This window comes from Chrysemys picta, chromosome 5, assembly GCF_011386835.1.
Source record: "Chrysemys picta bellii isolate R12L10 chromosome 5, ASM1138683v2, whole genome shotgun sequence".
NCBI lineage: Eukaryota > Metazoa > Chordata > Testudines > Emydidae > Chrysemys > Chrysemys picta.
Window position 1 is genome coordinate 9,789,874 of NC_088795.1, and position 20,600 is coordinate 9,810,473.

A 20,600-nucleotide genomic window follows, 5' to 3' on the forward strand; every position below is an offset into this window, starting at 1 on the left:
TATCTTCTTGCTGGAGCACAGGTGAAGGTCAAAGTTAACACTACAGCCCTAACAAAAAGCGTTTGAATGCAAGGCTTTCCAATACCTAATAAAGCAAATGATAGTTACTTTCTGCAATACATCCGCCAAACACTAGTTGTCAGGAAAGGAAAGCCCCCCAAAAAAGAGGGAAAAAATGAGTGTGGGATGGAATCACCAGCACAAACGTTTTAATTCAACATTTAAATGGGATTAAAGTTGTGAGAGTTTGAGGTCCATAGTACTGTTACTAAATCAGTGGTAGGAAGACAACAGCACTAGATTCAAGTATTAGTAAGGCAGTTTTTAACATTCAATATCTTGGTTAGGTAGAGATTAAAGATTTTCACCAGGGAGCTCTCAGATTTCAAGCAGCAGAAATCATTGGTTAGTAGCCCTAGCCAATCACAAAATATTATACCTTATAGTTAGATTATATATATGAAAAATGAGAATTCTTAACAGGTTACTGAATTTGGCTCTTATATTTTCCCACAAACCCCCGAACAGGGCTTTTACAACAATAGGACAAAACATACATTTTCACACTGAGACCCCCTTTGCCTTCCTACTCCATACTTTCCAGTACACTCTCATTTAACCAATACAAAATTAGATAGATATGCAACTTCATATTGCTAAATTATGGGAAATTTAGTCTTAAAAAAATCCACATGCTAATTACCTCAGGTTTGCTAAAATCTGCAAGAAGGTAAGTTGGGTTTTTTAACTGCTTCTCCAGCCGTTCCTAGAAGAAAACAAGATGTCATGAACAGAATGTATTACACCTATTTACATACATATCCTGTTCTATTGTGGGGCAATGAATGGGGCAACAAAATAGAAAGCAAACAATGGTAACTGATCTGTAACCCAACACATGAAGCACTGAAATCTGCACATACCTTCTTTTCGGTGTTCTCATCTCTATTACTCTTCATTTCACTAATGCTACAGAAGTTAATGTATTTCTACTTTTGCTCAAAGAGTTCCTACAAATGACATTTTCAGCTGCATTAGATATCCAACTGGCTATACCTATTCCAGCAATACTTCTGCCTGTTAGTTACTGGTGATTCTACACCAGCGGCCAGTTCTGTGATGGTTTTGTAAGTGCACAAGGAGAGACTAGATAAATGCACTTGTGTATCATTGAGTGGTGGCTTACAGGATGGACCTCCCACCACATGAAATGCTATTTCTGGTTGTCCATTAGGAGCTCTTGGAATCCTCTGGGAACAAACACTTTAAAGTAACAGAAAGTCCAAAATTTGAATTCAGGTCTCCAGAGGTGATAAGCCAGTGCACTGTTCCATTGCACCATCTAGCTATCACTTCACACTTAATGATAGGAGCAGAAACAATAAAATCAGAGAACAGTTGAGCAGTTAAGATTATATGCAAAAAATCTGGTGTAGAACCCAGACTAAATAAACAATTTAAAGGAAAAGTGTGTGTATGTCGGCAGTGCAGTGGGGAGAGGGCACTAACCTTTCACTTCTAGAGACATGGGATAGTAATTTGGGCTTGCCACAATACAAGCGACCACATGAAGAGTTAACAGTGGAAATGCTATACATATTCACATATGTGAAATGTAATCCAATAGTCTTGTTCTCTCAGTATGCTGCTGAAAGCACTACATATTCTCCAACATCCCAGCCAAGAAGTATTCTTACAGCATTCCCTTGTGGTAGGGTTAGGAGGCTTATCAAACATTCAGATTTACTGGACTGATGAATAACAAATTTAAGTTGACGTTTTCAGGCTTCTCTGCAATTGAATAATGAAATTACTATTTTTCTGAGCATATGAGGGTACCACGTTAGCCAAAAAGTTACCTGTCCATTCATCCTATTTATACCTTCTACATATACCTTTATATGCAACCACTCAATTCTCATTCCACTTTTTTAAAAACACGCTTCCATTTAGAAGAAAAACATGCTGCACCAAGTGCACACTTACAAAGCAAAATATTTTGGGTGTCTTTACTTGGACAGCTATGCCTCCATGTAAGTAAGGCTCCATATCGGAAGTATCGCCAATGCTGAAAGAATAAGGTGACACCACTGAAAAGATAAAAGATTAACCATTATTTTGGTGACAATGTCATGTACTAAGCAGCTTAGGTACATAGAGTTATTCCATTTCTCAGGAATGTACATTATTTCTGCTAATACTTCTACTCTCTCATTGCGTCTTTTCAGGTTGTAATTGCTATAGTTCAACCCTATGACAAAACCAGGATGGTCAGTGCAGTTTACCCATTTTTCAAGATTTCATGTCTTCTCCCAGGTATGGGCCTAAAGCATTAGTTTAAAATAATTTGACACTGACACTGACACACACACACACACACACCTTTTAAAGTGTCAGGATCTTTTCCTATCAGTTTGGCCGTAAAGGAACAGGAAATATGAAGTATTAGTTTCCCCTGGGACTGGACAATTAGAGCAACAATTTAGCCCACTCAATACTCACTTACTTTTGCACTATCAACCAAGCTCAGCACCATAGCAGAATAATATGAAAATAGAGGCAGGAACTTTTGCAAAGCAGCTGGAGCACTTAAGGGCAAACCTACCCACCCTGCAGTCACTGCAAGGCTGGGCCTGGCTCCCTGCTAGGGGCATGGAGACTCGGCACATGGGGTCACAGCGCCACTTGGGTTTGGCCTGTCTACCCCTCCATCTCCATGGGGCTGATGGGCCAAACCTGAGTGGTGCTATGACCCCATGCATCAGGTAGCAATGCCACTAAGTTTGGGGACCTAATCAAATGTAGTTTTACATTCATTTCCTAGATTTCAAGGACTCAATTCAAATGCATGATTTCCATGACCTCCATGCCAAAATTGTAGCCCTAAGCATCAGGGTACTTTAGCAAACTGGAAAACAAAGGCAGGAAGAGGGACTTGGGGAGAACCAGGGAAGTTAGGAGGAAAGAACAGAAGCGTTCAGTTCAGAAGAGCTCAAAACAAGACAGACATTTCATCACCAGCATTACTGGACTCTGTGCTATAGATTTACAGTTCCTACCTCCAACACAGCTAGGATAAGATGTTACCCAAGAAATTTTGCACTACAAAACCTACATGATGACATTAACATAGCCAGATGTCACCACAAAAAATTAAGTACTATAATTTGGAGGTCCGTGATAAAGAACAAAGAACTGACTTGAAATAATTTGGCACAATTGTGCAGTAAATTTCCCCTTCAGAATTTAAATTTTACCTCAAAATTTACTTTAACAAGTTTACAGTATAATTAAATTTGAGAGACTGGCTGAGATTTAGATACGATAGGAATTCCATGTTTCTAGAATACTATCAATGACTGAATGCTAAAAATATCAGGTGTCCAAACTCTGTAGATGGTCCCAAACCCAGTGGTTCTGACCTCTTCATACTCATTTTATAAAAAAAATCCTTTCACACCATCTCAGCGTGTTCTAATCTAGCAGACCACCAAGCAGAGCTCCACAAACAGGAGATCCTTTAATTCAGTATTGATCTACACCAGTGTATCTACATTCTTCCTGCTGCAAGCATACTGGCATTGTAGTGAGGGAAAATGCACATATCTACCAACAAAGTGTTCCTTTTGCACAAGTAAAACAATAGATATAAGGCCTACCCGTTATTTGTTGCATGGATCCATTTAAACAAGACATTCCATTAACTTCCCGAAAGGTTAAGCACTGTCCCGTTTCCAGCTTGTGAGGATGATTTTCAAGGCAAGTGACAATCCCAGGGTTTGACTGAAAATGGAATCGACTGCAAAGTTAGTAAGGAACGGTCCTGAATGTGTAACCTCAGAAGCAACTAAACACGTAGAAGAGGTAGGAGCAGGGCTCTGTTACCTTACTGGTAATATCTTTGTTACTAAAGACAAAACTGCAAAGAGGGCTGGCTACAGAGTGCGAGCCATGTCTTAAAGCAGTTCGTGAAAGACACCTGTTACACATTCCTTCCTTTCCCTAAAAAAAGTCTTCATTCCAGAATTCTGTATCCAAAACTGATCTTACTACCACTTATCTGAATTCATCAAAATACTATTCCCTAACAGATGCTGGAAAAAATTCTTGAGATCCCTGGAGAGAAGTACAGTACTTCAGAAACTTGAGTTCAATAAACCCGGGAAACCAATACATCATTTAAAAAAAAAACCCTGGTCTTTGCCCCTCTCCATACCACACTCCTAATTCATTTCTTCAGTTCTGCACTCCTGAAACCAGAAAGACCCCTTGAAGAAGTTGGTCTCCGCACCCATACCATTTTTAACATTCAGATGTAAAGATAATTACCTGTTCTACTTTGTAAGAAACAATTCCTGTCCAAGAAGGCATTAATCTGATGGACAATGTAAGGAGAATTATGGATCTATTCCACCCTCACTAGATGAAAGAGAACGCTGGCCAGGTCAAACAGAATGTTTTTATTTAAATGTATGTAGTTTTCCCTTGGCCAAACTAATTTTATTCCTCCTCCTTACATATCCCCAGGAAATCTTATGTTATTTAGAGGGGTGCATCTGCAAGATAGGGACTAGTATTAACATATCTATTACACCAATATGAACCTCTGTTGCACTATATAACACCATTGTTCACTGTACTTTAAGCTTGTTGTAAAAACAAAACTTGGAAAATAGAACTCTAGCCAGATCAAGTCAGTAACTGGAGTTTGAGAAATAAAAACAAACAAACAAAAAAAGAAATGAACCCCCAAATTTTTAAACAAACAAAAGGAAAACAATTGTGGCATTAACATGACACTGCCAAGCCATCATCCTGCTTATACATTATATTCTTTTCCCTTTGTCTGCTGAGCTATTGAGACCATAAGTTTTCTTAGGCCGAGACTGTCTTCTACTGTACGTTTGTACAGTGCCTAGGAGCAAAATGAGGCCCCTCTGGATTCTAGGTGATACCACAATACAGACACCTAACAACTAGGCGGTCATAGATTCTGTAGGCTGAGCTCTTTGCACACACCAGTGCTCCTTGCATCCCTGTGCCTCCCCCTCCCTCCAACAAGCTCCCTGCATGCTACCCTCCCATGTCCCTCTACTTCAGGGTTTGCCTGCAATCCCTGCCCACCCTCTCCTCTATGGCTCTGTGCACCCCTCCTTCCTCCCACCCCCGTAGTAGGATCCTCCATTCCCCCTCCCATTCCTTACTCCCACCCCTCGTATTTCTTTTCTTTCCATCTGGGAGAAAAGTCATGCAGTCATGCATTTCAAACTGTACTGGTATGATGAGCAAAGCTAAGATGGGAGGTATCATTGTTAGTGGCTGCCATCAACCCGTTCTGTGATCTATACACAATTACAGAGGTAGTTGAAACTGCTCAGTCTGCTAACCACATGCCAGGGGCTGCATGTGTCTCTTACTTCTCCCTTTCAGTTTCCATCAAATTAGGATTCTGTCTACTGATGCCTAAACCATTCCCTGAAATTCTGGAACTGATCAGATGCAGCATCCAAAATTTACCATGTTACAGACAGACGACATCAAGTTAAGTGTAGATCATAAAAAAACAAGTCAAATCATGGCAGTATGATTACTAGCTCTTACTTGTGTTATGTTTGAAATGAAGATTTCCTTTGGTTCTTCTCCTGTAGCATCCAGCACTTCAAATTCATCACCAAAGTCACAAAACAAACGTGACCATATTCCATACACATCTGCACTGATAAACTATAAAAGAAGGGAAAACGATGAACATTCTTAATGGTGCACAAAACAGAAGTGTTCTTGTCACTTAAGGATACTAACCAATGTTGTTAATTTAGGTGCAAATTCCACCTTGTGTACTGTATAGAATCCAACAAACACAGTGCCAAAAGACAAAATTTGGCCCTACATCAATCTTTCTAAATGAGCACGTACAGCTGGAACCAGAGATGGCATCAGCACACAACAAAACTAATGAAAAAGATGTTTTCCATCTCTTGTACTTCATCTTAGCACATTCATTCTGGATCAGATTCACCACAGAATCATAGAATCTCAGGGTTGGAAGGGACCTCAGGAGGTCATCTAGTCCAACCCCTTGCTCAAAGCAGGACCAATCCCCAACTAAATCATCCCAGCCAGGCCTTTGTCAAGCCTGACCATAAAAACCTCTAAGGAAGGAGATTCCACCACCTCCCTAGATAACCCATTCCAGTGCTTCACCACTCTCTTAGTGAAAAAGATTGTCCTAATATCCAACCTAAACCTCCCCCATTGAAACTTGAGACCATTACTCCTTGTTCTGTCATCTGGTACCACTGAAAACAGTCTAGATCCATCCACTTCACTTTAAAGCTGTAAAACATTTGTACTCCTTTTCTAGCAGCTCTCTCCATCAAGCTGTGGAGTGTACCCAGAAAGAGATAATAAAGCTACAAGTTCTTCTACCTCCCACTTGGGCATCTATCCAAAAATCCAGGAGCAGGGCAAGGAATGGTACCATTAAAAGTAATATCTCCCCATAGCATGCCAGCAAAAGGGGATTGTGGAAGGCAATGTGTTACACAGGGCTTTGGAGCTGTGCTCCAGCTCCAGGCAAAAACCTGCAGCTCCACTGCTCCGGAGCTGCTCTGCGCTCCAGCTCCGGGCTCCGCTTCAAAGCCCTGGCTGTGAAGGTAGCATTCCCCCCTTCACACTTCTGTGTAAAGAGGAGGATGAAGGAAGAATCCTCCACACATGGATCAACACAGGATGATCTGGACCAGGGGTAGGCAACCTATGGCACGCATGCCGAAGGCGTCACACGAGCTGATTTTCAGTGGCACTCTCACTGCCCGGATCCTGGTCACCGGTCCGGGGGGATCTGCATTTTAATTTAATTTTAAATGAAGCTTCTTAAACATTTTAAAAACCTTATTTACTTTACATACAACAATAGTTTAGTTATATATTGTAGACTTATAGAAAGAGACCTTCTAAAAATGTTAAAATGTATGACTGGCACGCGAAACCTTAAATTAGAGTGAATAAATGAAGACTTGGCACACCACTTCTGAAAGGTTGCCGACCCCTGATCTGGACCAATAAGTCCACCAGAGTTTAGCATTACCTTAATAGGGGGGTGTTGAGCATGGCAAAAATCATTAATCCTCTTCTGCAGCGCTAGCCTCGTTTCAGTCAATATGACACACTGTTGACAAAAAGGTACAAGAAATAATGTCTAGGTGTTGCTGAAAGCCAGTAAGAAAAAGAGATGCGCCTTTCCTTTTAGAGTGCAGGTGTAAGAAAGCCTCTATTGTGCAGATTTAACCATCACAATTTGAACAGATGTGCTTCTGTTCTATTAACACAGTCTTACAGAAGTGTCTCCAGACAAACAGTGACAGCAAAGGTGAGAATTCACTCCTCCTGTACAGTCAAATAACCCCTCCTGCAAGTAGTGAGGTTCAAAGCCTAACTCAGACTATTTAAATGCTTGTATTAGTCACAAGGAATATCTGCTTTAATGGGGAAAAAAGACAAATTCAAGTAAACCGTGTTAATACAATATTTAAGGTTAAAGCCATAAAATTAGGAAATGCAAACAATATTGGCTTAAAAAAAAATTAAGAAAATGTGCACTGTCATATGTTCTAATGCAAATGACTTGTACACACTGCAAGTGTTGGTCAATGTCCAAGCTGCAAACTCACACCAACATGCAAACATGCTTTTAAACATGTAGGACTGCCATAGATTTATAGATTCTAGGACTGGAAGGGACCTCGAGAGGTCATCGAGTCCAGTCCCCTGCCCTCATGGCAGGGCCAAATACTGTCTAGACCATCCCTGATAGACATTTATCTAACCTACTTTGTTGCCACTACATCACTAATTTGATCACATTGCATACATGTAGCATTTTCCATTCCTGTGTTTTTCAGGTTAAATATGAAGCTCAATAATATAACAGCTTGTATACAAATATAATACAAGTTGTACAATACAGCCAGGTCAGTGCTACAGTAGAAACTGTAATCTTTGCCATTCTCTGTCTTTGAATTTAAATCGTGAAACAATCGGACATTTAACTATGAACTGATAGCTTTAATTTCAATGTCAGGAACATGTTCTTTCAGTCTTGCACAATTATGTTAAAATGTTTACCAGCCCAGGCACAATACCTATTCGTCTTCTTTTTAACATGATGAAAAAACGAGTTTGAGGTTTTTGTTTCACTTCAGACAAAAAGGAGAAACTACTCACTCTGGTCAGGTAGAATATTGCACAGCTACTTTAAATAAATACTACATACCTGATACTTTTTTAGAAAGGAGATGTCTGTGGTTTCATCAAGTGGTGCAGTCGATGATAAAACATGGACGTATGGGTTGAGCTCTGCGATGTGAGGAAGTGTGGCCTCAGCTCTGAAACAACAGCGTTCTGGTTTTCAATGGCATCTTCCAATCAATTCCCAAAACACTTATTTCTTTATAGTCTTCTTTTACGACAAACACTTACTGCAAATGACTACTCATGCTTCCTCACATTTAAAATGTGCTCTGATAACTCTGGCTCCATCAACCAGATAGTAAGATTTAGAGTCTGACCACTAACACTTTTTAATATTTGCTTTGGAAGAGTAAAGACTACAAATAAGGTGTTTATTGGCTTTCTTCAGCCAACCTAGGAAAGATGGAAGAGAAATGCATTTCTGCTGTTTCATTATCTACAAGGAAACAATCACTGCTTAAATGCTGCTAGCTATGGGAAGTCAAGATGCGCAGAGCAAACAGGACTCAATCCCACTTTAGAATGCTCTCCCTTTATACCTGGGCACTGCGCTCAAAGGCAATGACTCCAATAGAACAAGATGTAATGCACACAAAATATACAACATAAAATATATGTCACGGCCAGTGGAAAACTAACATTCTTGTTACACACAAGTGACAGACAGTAGATAGCTCAAATACATCTAAATAAATGTACTGACCTGTTCTTTAGATTTATAACATCATCTTCACAGATGAAGAAGTTGGTTCCCAAATCCCATGTCTTGCACTGCTTGGTATCATGAACTGTAAGAGCCTTCAAAGACGTTCAGGAGGGGAGTGTTAAAACCGACAAATCATGGAAAGAAATTCACATAGTCACGATATACTCCAGCCTAGGTATCATGTTCAATACGGAGATTCTGAAGAACTAATACTGCAGTAAAACCAAGTGAGCTAAACAGAAGTGCTAGATGTACTGCTTTAATTAAAAACATTAGACTCCACACCGTTTCCTACTGCTATTGAATAAATAATTCAATCAGAGAATATGTCTGCATTTCAGCGTTTTGCTCAGTATAACATGGCAACAATGACGCTTGTTTAAGGTATGAAACTTGATTATTCATAGCCACTAACTGTAACTGGTAAAAAATACGTAAAAGCTGTCACTGCAAAAAATGGAAGATTCCCTCCCCCCCCCCCCCAGAAATGGGCAGCAGTGCTGCTAGCCGCCACTAGGAGCCATGGACTCATCAGAGCCCAGTTGCACACAGAAGACACTTCCGGAGGGAGGGAGAGGGAGCTAGAGGGTTCCTGGCAGCTGCAGTTCCCAGCATGCCCTGAGAGAAGGAGGGGGTGGTGCGCAGGAAACTCCCTGCAACCCTGGGACCCAGCATCAGGCTGTTTCTCCCTCTGGATCCTTGAGCTCCTGAGGGGGGAGAAGGAGACAAGTTTCTGGGCAAGGAGAGGCCCTGCAGCTGGGCTCTGGCGGGAGAGGGGATGTGGGTATCTAGGCTGGGGGGGCCAGTAGTTGGGCTCTGGGAGAGGGAAGGGATTGTGAGTGTCTGGCTCCCCAGCTGGACTCTGGGGGAGGAAGGGGGCAGAGAAACAGGAACTGGGTTGTCAAAGAGGTTTCTTTAACTCTATAGTTCTGGGGGAATTTTTGTGTGTGCCTGTATTGTTACCTGTCAGCAAGTATGTTTGTATTTTGAAATAAATTACCAACATAATTGAACCTGGCGTGATTATGTAATGTTATTTTGACAAATAAAATTTGCAGAATTTTAAAATATTGTGCGCAGCATTTTTAATTTTCTGGCACAGAATGCCCCCAAGAGTATGTATTTCAGAGTTCTTTTTCAAAAGGGCCCTTCTATGTGAAGACGACTAAGGAGAGAATCAGAATGTACTTCTGGAACAAGTATAGCCTGTCTTATCAGCACTGTGTGATAAAACTATCGATTCCTCAATCATTTGATCCCTGAACAAGAACATTCCCAGTCACTGCAAAAATGAAAATGTTACTGAACTAAAAGGAAATTTATAACAATTCCTTTTACAACAACAAAAAATTACATACCTTTATTCCAGCTAGAACTATGTTCTTAGCTGAAAGAAGAAAAAAAAACAACAACAACATTTACAGGATTGAACGTAAAGCTCTTAATCAGCAGTTCTCAAACTGTGGATCAGGACCCCAAAGTTGGTCACGACCCCATTTTAATGGGGACACCAGGGCCAGCATTAGACTTGCTGGGACCCAGGGCTGAAGCTAAAGCCTGAGCTCTCCCCCAACGCGGGGTGGTAGGGCTCAGGCTCTGGCCCCCTCTCCCTCCATGCCTCGCCCCCGGGGTCATGTGGTAATTTTGTTATTAGAAGGGGGTCGTGGTGCAATGAATTTGAAAACCCCTGCTTTCAGTGATTGAAAAGTTACCTGCCAGGAGTGAAATTGCTCATTCCTTCTATTTACATAAAAATTTAACAGCTTGCAGCCGTCACATCTCTTTCTGAATAACTTTTTTTTAAAAGAGTCAGTTCAGCTCCTCAATGGAAATCTCAGAGAACACAGAAGGAGCTTTTTATCCCTCACTTGTGAACTGCATTTATTTTCTGGCAACCCTCTATCCAACAAGCATCATTACAGGAACTCTAATTGAAAGAAGGGCTATCATTACCATTTCAAAAGACCATGCACCCAATTCTGGTGTCAGATAAAACTCCCAATATGGTCACTAGAAGGGACCATATGCCGGATAAAAGTTGCCAGGCACAGGAGCACTCCGGTGACACGCCCCTTCCCATCCAAAGCAGAGGTCCCCTATACCAGGGGAATTCTCAGATGACCAGTTAGGGCCAAATTCTAAGAACTTTACCCCACTCATCGAGTGAGAATACGGCCTGTAGTTTCAGATTATTTAATCGTATAAATTCACAGATTAAGGCCAGAAGGGACCATTATAATCAAGTCTGACCTCCCGCATAACACAAGCCAAAGAATTTCACTCAATAATTTCTGCATCAATTTAACAGCATAAATAGCCTTACAAATGTATTTCAAAATGCTTTACAACATCTAGCTACAAAAATATTTCTATATTACATATTGTGGTCCTGTTCTATGTACATAAATTGTACATGTATTCACTCATGTACACTAAATTTAATTTTTTTAAATATACCTTTAATAATTTATATATAAGTGCCACCCAAACTTACCAATCTCCACACCAAGGCCACCCATACCACTCAGGAACACATTGGACTGGGCCATCTTCTGCATTGCTGTGTCTCCAAGAACATACCTCTGCCGACTACAAGCAAGAAACAAAAAATAAGTAACAAAACAACACACCAATAGAATAAGTACACACTATTTTAAGAATTTGCAGGTATTTTCACGTGCAAATTGCCAGCCCTGCAAATTTAGCCTGGGTTCTGATAGCCAAGCCAGCTTGTTTCCAACTCTCACACTGTTACCAGCGATACAAGCTCTGCAGACCAAATGATGCCATCAGTAAAACGTATACAACCCCATTAGCCATTCAAAGACTTGCACATATGTAACTAAGGACATTCTAAAAACAGTGGGATTGCAGAGTAGTTTAATGACACAGAGATCCTGCAAGCCAAAGTATTAGTAATGATGCATGAATTGAAAAAAGCTCTCCTGAGTTTCAGAGGCCAAGGAAAGTTTGTGGGGTAGGAGTTAGAAAACATTTTTAGTTGCAAACTCAGCATAATTGATATGGAAATCTGAGCAATACAAAGAAAAATTAATGCTGTTCTGCCCTAAAATCTGGCATTGTGGGGCCTGTATTCGTTGTAATGTAGTTCAAGACTTCTCTCTTCAGGATACATCAGGGCATACTTGGAACTACATTTCTTGCAGGCACAAGCATGCTCAGAACCAGGAATTTTCCTCACCAAATCAGAGTTCAAAGTAACTTATGTACATCCAACTGCTGAACTTTTAGAAATCTTCAGCTCTCTAAAAAGTTTCCAGCCATCTGGTTTCAACTCAGTATATCCAATTATTTAAACCATTTTTAATTTCATTTACTGTATCAAGAGCAGTGACTTATTTTGTAAATGATTAAGCAAGAGAGAGAAATTAAGTTTGTTTGATATGCTTCTACAAATACCAGTACTACAGTAATTAGTCTACCCAAAGATTTGTCACATACGTTTTCTTTTGGGTAGGGTGAAGAGGAGGGAGAAGTCCTGGGGCAGAGGGGATGAGCAGGAGATCACAAGAAAGGCAAATAGGTAAGTGTATACGACGTGCAAAAATACCATGCCACTAAAATGTAAGGGAATTTGGTATGTTTAGAGTATCAAGTTAGGTGCATGGAACATCATTAACGGAGAACTTATATCTTTCCAACAAATAAACTTCTCTCCCTACTTCACCATCTTCAGGGCTATGGTGTTCCAATATAGACGGGTCCTGTTATTGTCATACTGTAGGAGTCACTTATGAGTTACAAATTGCAAATGGAAGTCTTAGAGTCCAATTCTGCCATTTGAGGACAAAGTTTGACTTTTAGCACTTCCAACAAATATTGTGAAAGACAATAATAAAATATATAACAAGATATTAAAATCTACCAACTGTTTAGTTAAAACACATTTGTCATGATTTACAAACATGAAGTAGAAGGATTTTAATTTCTACAGTATGTGTGATGGAGCTGAACCCACCCTTCTAACATATCAAATTCAAATATCTTGCTTTGTCTCTCTCTGTAATAGAATTATAGAAGTTTCGTCTCCAAGGAAGAAAGAAGTGGCACAGCTGAGGTTTTTGAGGACAGCAAAATTCAATGAGCCCATCAGCACACCATCTTGTTAAGAGGTCTCAGGAAGCTTTGGATAAAAGGATCACAAGGATTTTGGGTGCACTAAACTCCCAGCCTGTTCCAAGGGAGCACATTTCTACTGGAAGAATGATGAAAAAACTCCATGAGCTGAAGCAGCCAGGGTGGACAGGGAGTTTCAAGTTTATCAGACCCTGAACTAGTCAGCAATCCCCAAGGAGGGTTCAGCACAGTGATTGACTGGGTAAGTTAGAAAAAAGAGAAGTGTAGTACGGACAGGTTTGGAGGGGGAAGAAATAAAGAGACAGAAATTATGTTTTGGAGAACACAGAATACAGTGTGGAATAGGCCGGAAGAAAGATAAGGGGTGGAGGGAGAGAGAAGGAGAAGAGGAAATAAATAGAAAACAATTGAAGAAAAGATACACTATAGTCTATTTTAGGAAAGAAACGGTGACTGTGGATTGACATCAGGAAGGAAGAGAAAATTTACAAAACATAAGGGGTGTAATTATGTATGGCTGATCATACAGTCATTTGACAATTTTTATTAAATAATTTTCACTAGTATTGTTCAGATAATTTGGCACTTACTCTGCAGTATCTGATCAGTTCTTTAGCTGGACAAATGTATTATATGGCAAGTACCAGTAAAATGAATTAAGTATACAAAAAATAGTCTGCCATTCAGCTAGCCCAACAGCAAGTTACAAGTTTTGAAAGACTGTATTAAATAGAAAGTGGAGTCACAATGTTACTTGTGTGTACTGTACTTTGAAATGTTTTATTCCTTTAAACTGCAGAGGACACAGCAGGAGATGTATTTTCACTCTGGCTAGTAGGCAGCAAATACATTTTTCAAATCCGGGTATTAATGCTACAGCAAAGTATCTATTTGCAGTAATATCAAAGATACACCTTACAGCGATATATCAGGTATGACATTCTTACCTGTATAAAGCATCATCGATCTCCATAGAGTCTGTTGCCATGATGGGATATAATTCGTTTGTGCTGGGGGGGGAAAAAAAGGATGACAAAATTAATAGAGCATGCTTACAAATGAAGCAACTTTATAAATACCTACTATTGTTTTCTTAGGTCACATCAGAAACAAATTAGGTATAGATTAAATACAAAAAACAATACTGATTTGAAAGTCAAACAAGATAATAATGGTTCCTTCCAGCTTTTAAAAAAAATAATCTGTGAACGGATGCAGTGTTATATACCCAAAAGTTGAAACACACAAGAGTCAAGAAACCAAAAGTTAAGGATCTCAATGCCATTTTAAGTCTGTCCTCTTAGAATAGAGACAAAATCCCTGCTTTAAGTGCAAAACTCAACCCTAACTATGGAGCTGAAACTGACTTCTTCATAATGCAGAATTACATGTTAACTTACTTAGTGCAACATGTCCAAGTTATGCCAGATGAGAGAGACAACTTTGAATTTCCTGGCTTTGAGCATGTAAAATTTCAATAGCTTTACATTTTTATTTTTGTTATGAAAGTAGGTTCGATGGATTTGAAGAATAAGAAAGAATAATTGGAAGGAATTATCTGAACCACTCATTAACATTGCTGGGAAACAGATACTGTACCACTTAATGAAAGCCAATTACTCAGCAGAAGTAAAAAAAAACCCAAAATATTGGGATGTGTAAAGAATGGAATAGGAAATACTGAAAACTGAATGCCTTTACATAAATTCAAGTTTATGACAGGGCTTTTTTTTTTTTTTTTTTTATCACATTTAACCACAAGGTAAAGGCCAAGAACTTGGTAGGATTCAAAAAGGATTAGACATTTTTATGAATATAAACATGTAGTTACATTAGACAGAACAAAAATACACTGGATTTGGGGCATAAGTTCACCACTAAGAGATGAATTTAAGAAGAAACTTCCCCTCTGGACAGGTTATTCCATAATTGTCCAGTTTGGGAATCAAGGCATGTTCCTATGAAAGATCTGGTAGTGGTTCCTAGAAGAGACAGGATACTTAACTAGATAGACCACTGGTGTGATCCAAAATGGCAATTACGATAGTTGTCATTAGATGACACGTTCAATTCCAATTTCCTGAGCTCTGAGAGTGATGAAAGTGCACTGCACTTAAGAGTGCAAGATGTGGATATTGTGATAAGGGGTCCAACAGAAAGACTACAAGCCCTTTCTATCAACACATTGAAGGTAGAGGCCCAGAAGGTCTGAACAGTTTTCCTGATGAGAATTCAAATGCTGCAGAAATAGCTTCATTTTACAGAAACGTCTGTCACGGTTGTTAGGTTCAAAGGTTAAATTTTTGTTTGACTCATCAAATGCACCCTAACATGGCATCTAACAAAAGTAAGTCAAACAAAATCATATACTCTGTCTTATATCTCCTTTAAAAAAAGAAAAAAATTGCTCAAAAAACAAACCAACTGCTCCAACCTCCCCCCCGCCCCAAGCAAACAGCTGAGAATACATGAGCATCACACCATACTTTAAAGGTAAACAGAACTTTTATTTTCCCCATCACCACATTTGTTTGCAACATCCAGACATTTCTTGATTCATGCTTTTTATTTTTCTAATATACATTAATGCTATTTTATCTGGCCTTTTAGTTCAGTGGTCAGTTACATTTAAGATGTCTTCCTCACCTCTGATACTGTAAATTAGATATCCTCTAAGAATAAAGCAAATAAGAAGTTTCTAGGCCAAGCCTTTTTTGATATTTGTTTTTCAAAAAATTGTTAGACTTTTCAAATGAAAAAACATTTCTCCCCTCACATCAGCAAAATAAAATCTAGTATCCCAGAAAAAAATAGCCTGATCAATTCAAACTTTCCAAAAAAATGTCTCCCATAGCCAGCTACAACTCATGTCACGTTTCAGGCAGAATGAATTTTTACTGAAAGTTAAGAAATTGCAGGGGTAGATGCAGAGGTAAAAAATATGTTTATAGTGGAAAATGAGCTACAACACTTTACCAATTAAAGTGTTTCCACAGTTTATGTATACTGTGCTCCACAGTTTATGTATACAGGGACCATTTTCATGCAACTTTATACCTGCTGGCTCATGTATCAGCCCTTAGGGACAAGATGTCACATATATCCATATTCTCCTCCTTTACAGAAAGCCCGGCTGCTTGTACTGTAGTGGTATGCTGCTGGTGGCTGATTCACCTCCCTGTCACTCACCATTCACTGAGAACGTACTACCACCTGTAAATTCCCAGTCTTGTCTGAATAGTAAGATTGAATTAGACATGAGAACCTTCTCCTCATATATCCAGACTTGGAAGGATTCAATTTTTATCAGTAAATGGAGGTGAACATCGATTTAACCATATACACACCCAAACCGGCCAAAAAATATTTCCATCTATAATCATCAAAATTTACAGATAGGCAAAGTAAGAAAATTCTGCTTGAGAACTTACTAGAGTTCGATTTAAGGATATTTACTTCATATATTTTGACACGTGATGCTGACAATGTGTTTTAACAGTTATAAAGTTTTAATTTTTTGAATCTCAACATCTATTACTAAAGTAACTATAGTCTGACCTCCCATGATTTTCTGCAACTATGAATATTTAAGTCAATAGAAATAAAAAAAAACCTTAGTTTTGCACAACTGTGAAAGTTTAAATTGATAATCGAAAAAAATGCCTGAAAATAAACATTGATATTATCCATCAAAATTATAAAAAGATAAAAATCTAATTCTGCCAAGCTTACGTATACCACACACAACTTGCTTGGACATTGTTCCTTCAGTGTACATATAAATTCCAGATTTCCCTCCAGTGTCTTTTGTACAGCCATGCAAAAACATCGCTGCCAGTAAGCCCATTATATTTAGCAGCAGATACATCTCTTATTCAATAAGAAACCTTAAGGATACTGTTCTTCTTAAACTCCTTTCAAGCAAACCGAGAAATATTTTGCTGTAACTAAATCCTGTCTTCATTTGAATGTCTTTCAAAGGACAAATAAGCTTACGGGACAGTTGGACCAAGATTACTTTCTGCAAGTCTCTCGAAGATGTGCATATTTGGTGTTTTGTTGTTTGGCTGGTAGTGAAGACATACCCTGAGTGACTTGCCCAAGGCCACACATGAACTGAAGTGGAACAGAAACTGGACCCAGATCTCCCGAGAACCAATCTGGTGATAATCAAAAGACTATCCTTCCTCCCCGTGGATAGAGGACTTCAGGGCTGTCAGACTATTTCTCCAGCATACATTCATACTTAAAAGAGGAGGATGTGACAGAAATAACATACTGTCTTCAGAACATCCATCATGCTCAACAAACTCGTGGCTAATTATTAAGCAGTATTGATAGAGATTCTCTAGGTTATAGTCAGGAGCAGAGGATAGAAGAGGATAAAGTAGGGGCCAGATCAGACGAGAAACATTCACATAAAGAATAGGACACATCAGAAAAGGGCAGACAAATAAACAGTGACAAGTTTTTAAAGTGCTTGTACACAAATCCTAGAAGTCTAAATAATAAGATGGGTGAACTAGAGTGCCTTGTGATAAAGGAGGATATTGATATAATAGGCATCACAGAAACCTGGTGGACTGAGGACAATCAATGGGACACAATCATTCCGGGGTACAAAATATATCGGAAGGACAGAACAGGTCATGCAGGGAGGGAGTGGCACTATATGTGAAAGAAAATGTAGAATCAAATGAAGTAAAAATCTTAAGTGAATCCACATGTTCCATAGAATCTCTATGGATAGTAATTTCATGCTCGAATAAGAATATAACATTAGGGATCTATTATCGACCACCTGACCAGGACAGTGATCGTAATGATGAAATGCTAAGGGAAATTAGAGAGGCTATCAAAATTAAGAACTCAATAATAATGGGGGATTTCAATTATCCGCATATTGACTGGGAACATGACACCCCAGGATGAAATGCAGAGACAAAATTTCTCTATACTTTAAATTACTGCTTCTTGGAGCAGCTAGTACGGGAACCCACAAAGAGAGAGGCAACTCTCAATTTAGTCCTGAGTGGAGCGCAGGAGCTGGTCCAAGAGGTAATAACAACAGGACCACTTGGAAATAGTGACCATGATATAACAACATTTAACATCCCTGTGGTGGGAAGAACATCTCAACAGCCCAACACTGTGGCATTTAATTTCAAAAAGGGGAACTATGCAAAAATGAGGGGGTTAGTTAAACAGAAATTAAAAGATACAGTGACTAAAGTGAAATCGCTGCAAACTGCATGGATGCTTTTTAAAGACACCATAATAGAAGCCCAACTTAAATGTATACCCCAAATTAAGAAACACAGTAAAAGAACTAAAAAAGAATCACCGTGGCTTAACAACCATGTAAAAGAAGCAGTGAGAGATGAAAAGGCATCTTTTAAAAAGTGGAAGTCAAATCCTAGTGAGGTAAATAGGAAAGAGCATAAACACTGCCAAATTAAGTGTAAAAATATAATAAGAAAAGCCAAAGAGGAGTTTGAAGAACAGCTAGCCAAAAACTCAAAAGGTAATAACAAAATGTTCTTTAAGTACATCAGAAGCAAGAAGCCTGCTAAACAACCAGTGGGGCCCCTGGATGATCGAGATACAAAAGGAGCACTTAAAGACGATAAAGTCATTGCGGAGAAACTAAATGGATTCTTTGCTTCAGTCTTCACGGCTGAGGATGTTAGGGAGATTCCCAAACCTGAGCCGACTTTTGTAGGTGACAAATCTGAGGAACTGTCACAGATTGAAGTGTCACTCGAGGAGGTTTTGGAATTAATTGATAAACTTAACATTAACAAGTCACCGGGACCAAATGGCATTCACCTGAGTTCTGAAAGAACTCAAATGTGAAGTTGCGGAACTATTAACTATGGTTTGTAACCTGTCTTTTAAATCGACTTCTGTACCCAATGACTGGAAGATAGCTAATGTAACGCCAATATTTAAAAAGGGCTCTAGAGGTGATCCCAGCAATTACAGACGGGTAAGTCTAATGTCAGTACCGGGCAAATTAGTTGAAACAATAGTAAAGAATAAAATTGTCAGACACATAGAAGAACATAAATTGTTGGGCAAAAGTCAACATGGTTTCTGTAAAAGGAAATCATGTCTTACTAGTCTATTAGAGTTCTTTGAACGGGTCAACAAACATGTGGACAAGGGGGATCCAGTGGACATAGTATACTTAGATTTCCAGAAAGCCTTTGACAAGGCCCCTCACCAAAGGCTCTTATGTAAATTAAATTATCATGGGATAAAAGGGAAGGTCCTTTCATGGATTGAGAACTGGTTAAAAGACAGGGAACAAAGGGTAGGAATAAATGGTAAATTCTCAGAATGGAGAGGGGTAACGAGTGGTGTTCCCCAAGGGTCAGTCCTAGGACCAATCCTATTCAACTTATTTATAAATGATCTAGAAAAAGGGGTAAAAAGTGAGGGTGGCAAAGTTTGCAGACAATACTAAACTGCTCAAGATAGTTAAGACCAAAGCAGACTGTGAAGAACTTCAAAAGATCTCACAAAACGAAGTGATTGGGCAACAAAATGGCAAATGAAATTTAATGTGGATAAATGTAAAGTAATGCACTTTGGAAAAAATAACCCCAACTATACATACAATATGATGGGGGCTAATTTAGCTACAACAAATCAAGAAAAAGATCTTGGAGTCATCGTGGATAGTTCTCTGAAGACATCCACGCAATGTGCAGGGGCGGTCAAAAAAGCAAACAGGATGTTAGGAATCATTAAAAAGGGGATAGAGAATAAGACTGAGAATATATTATTACCCTTAGATAAATCGATGGTACGCCCACATCTTGAATACTGCGTACAGATGTGGTCTCCTCATCTCAAAAAGATATACTGGCACTAGAAAAGGTTCAGAGAAGGGCAACTAAAATGATTAGGGGTTTGGAACGGGTCCCATATGAGGAGAGATTAAAGAGACTAGGACTTTTCAGCTTGGAAAAGAGAGACTAAGGGGTGATATGATAGAGGTATATAAAATCATGAGTGATGTGGAGAAAGTAGATTAGAAAAGTTATTTATTTATTCTCATAATACAAGAACTAGGGGCCACCAAATAAAATTAATGGGCAGCAGGTTTAAAACAAATAAAAGGAAGTTCTTCACACAGCGCACAGTCAACTTGTGGAACTCCTTGCCTGAGGAGGTTGTGAAGGCTAGGACTATAACAGCGTTTAAAAGAGAACTGGATAAATTCATGGAGGTTAATTCCATTAATGGCTATTAGCCAGAATGGGTAAGGAATGGTGTCCCTAGCCTCTGTTTGTCAGAGGGTGGAGACGGATGGCAGGAGAGAGATCACTTGATCATTACCTGTTAGGTCATTCCTCTGGGGCACCTGGCATTGGCCACTGTCAGTAGACAGGATACTGGGCGAGATGGACTTTGGTCTGACCCAATACAGCCGTTCTTATGTTCAGTACTGATGCTCTTTTGAGAGAAGTTCAGCTCTGACTTTTGCAATCCTGAAAGTTGTCAGAGTGACAGCTCTAGAGGCTAGGGTCATCTA

General features: G+C 39.2%; 1 protein-coding gene across 4 annotated transcripts in view; it reads right to left on the bottom strand.

Moving 5' to 3' along the window:
- UBA6 (ubiquitin like modifier activating enzyme 6) overlaps positions 1 to 20,600 on the bottom strand; it is a 51,224-nt gene that overhangs the window by 27,812 nt on the left and 2,812 nt on the right. For all 4 annotated transcript variants that reach the window (XM_024109860.3, XM_008173256.3, XM_008173257.4 and 1 more), the window contains 10 exons: positions 14,005 to 14,067; positions 11,454 to 11,548; positions 10,318 to 10,346; positions 8,957 to 9,051; positions 8,276 to 8,387; positions 7,091 to 7,171; positions 5,602 to 5,724; positions 3,660 to 3,783; positions 1,987 to 2,090; positions 704 to 766 (listed from right to left, as the gene is read on the bottom strand). In XM_024109860.3, coding sequence (XP_023965628.2) covers positions 704 to 766; positions 1,987 to 2,090; positions 3,660 to 3,783; positions 5,602 to 5,724; positions 7,091 to 7,171; positions 8,276 to 8,387; positions 8,957 to 9,051; positions 10,318 to 10,346; positions 11,454 to 11,548; positions 14,005 to 14,045 — 867 coding nt within the window. In that variant the 5' untranslated portion in view covers positions 14,046 to 14,067. The remainder of the gene's footprint in view (positions 1 to 703; positions 767 to 1,986; positions 2,091 to 3,659; positions 3,784 to 5,601; positions 5,725 to 7,090; positions 7,172 to 8,275; positions 8,388 to 8,956; positions 9,052 to 10,317; positions 10,347 to 11,453; positions 11,549 to 14,004; positions 14,068 to 20,600) is intronic.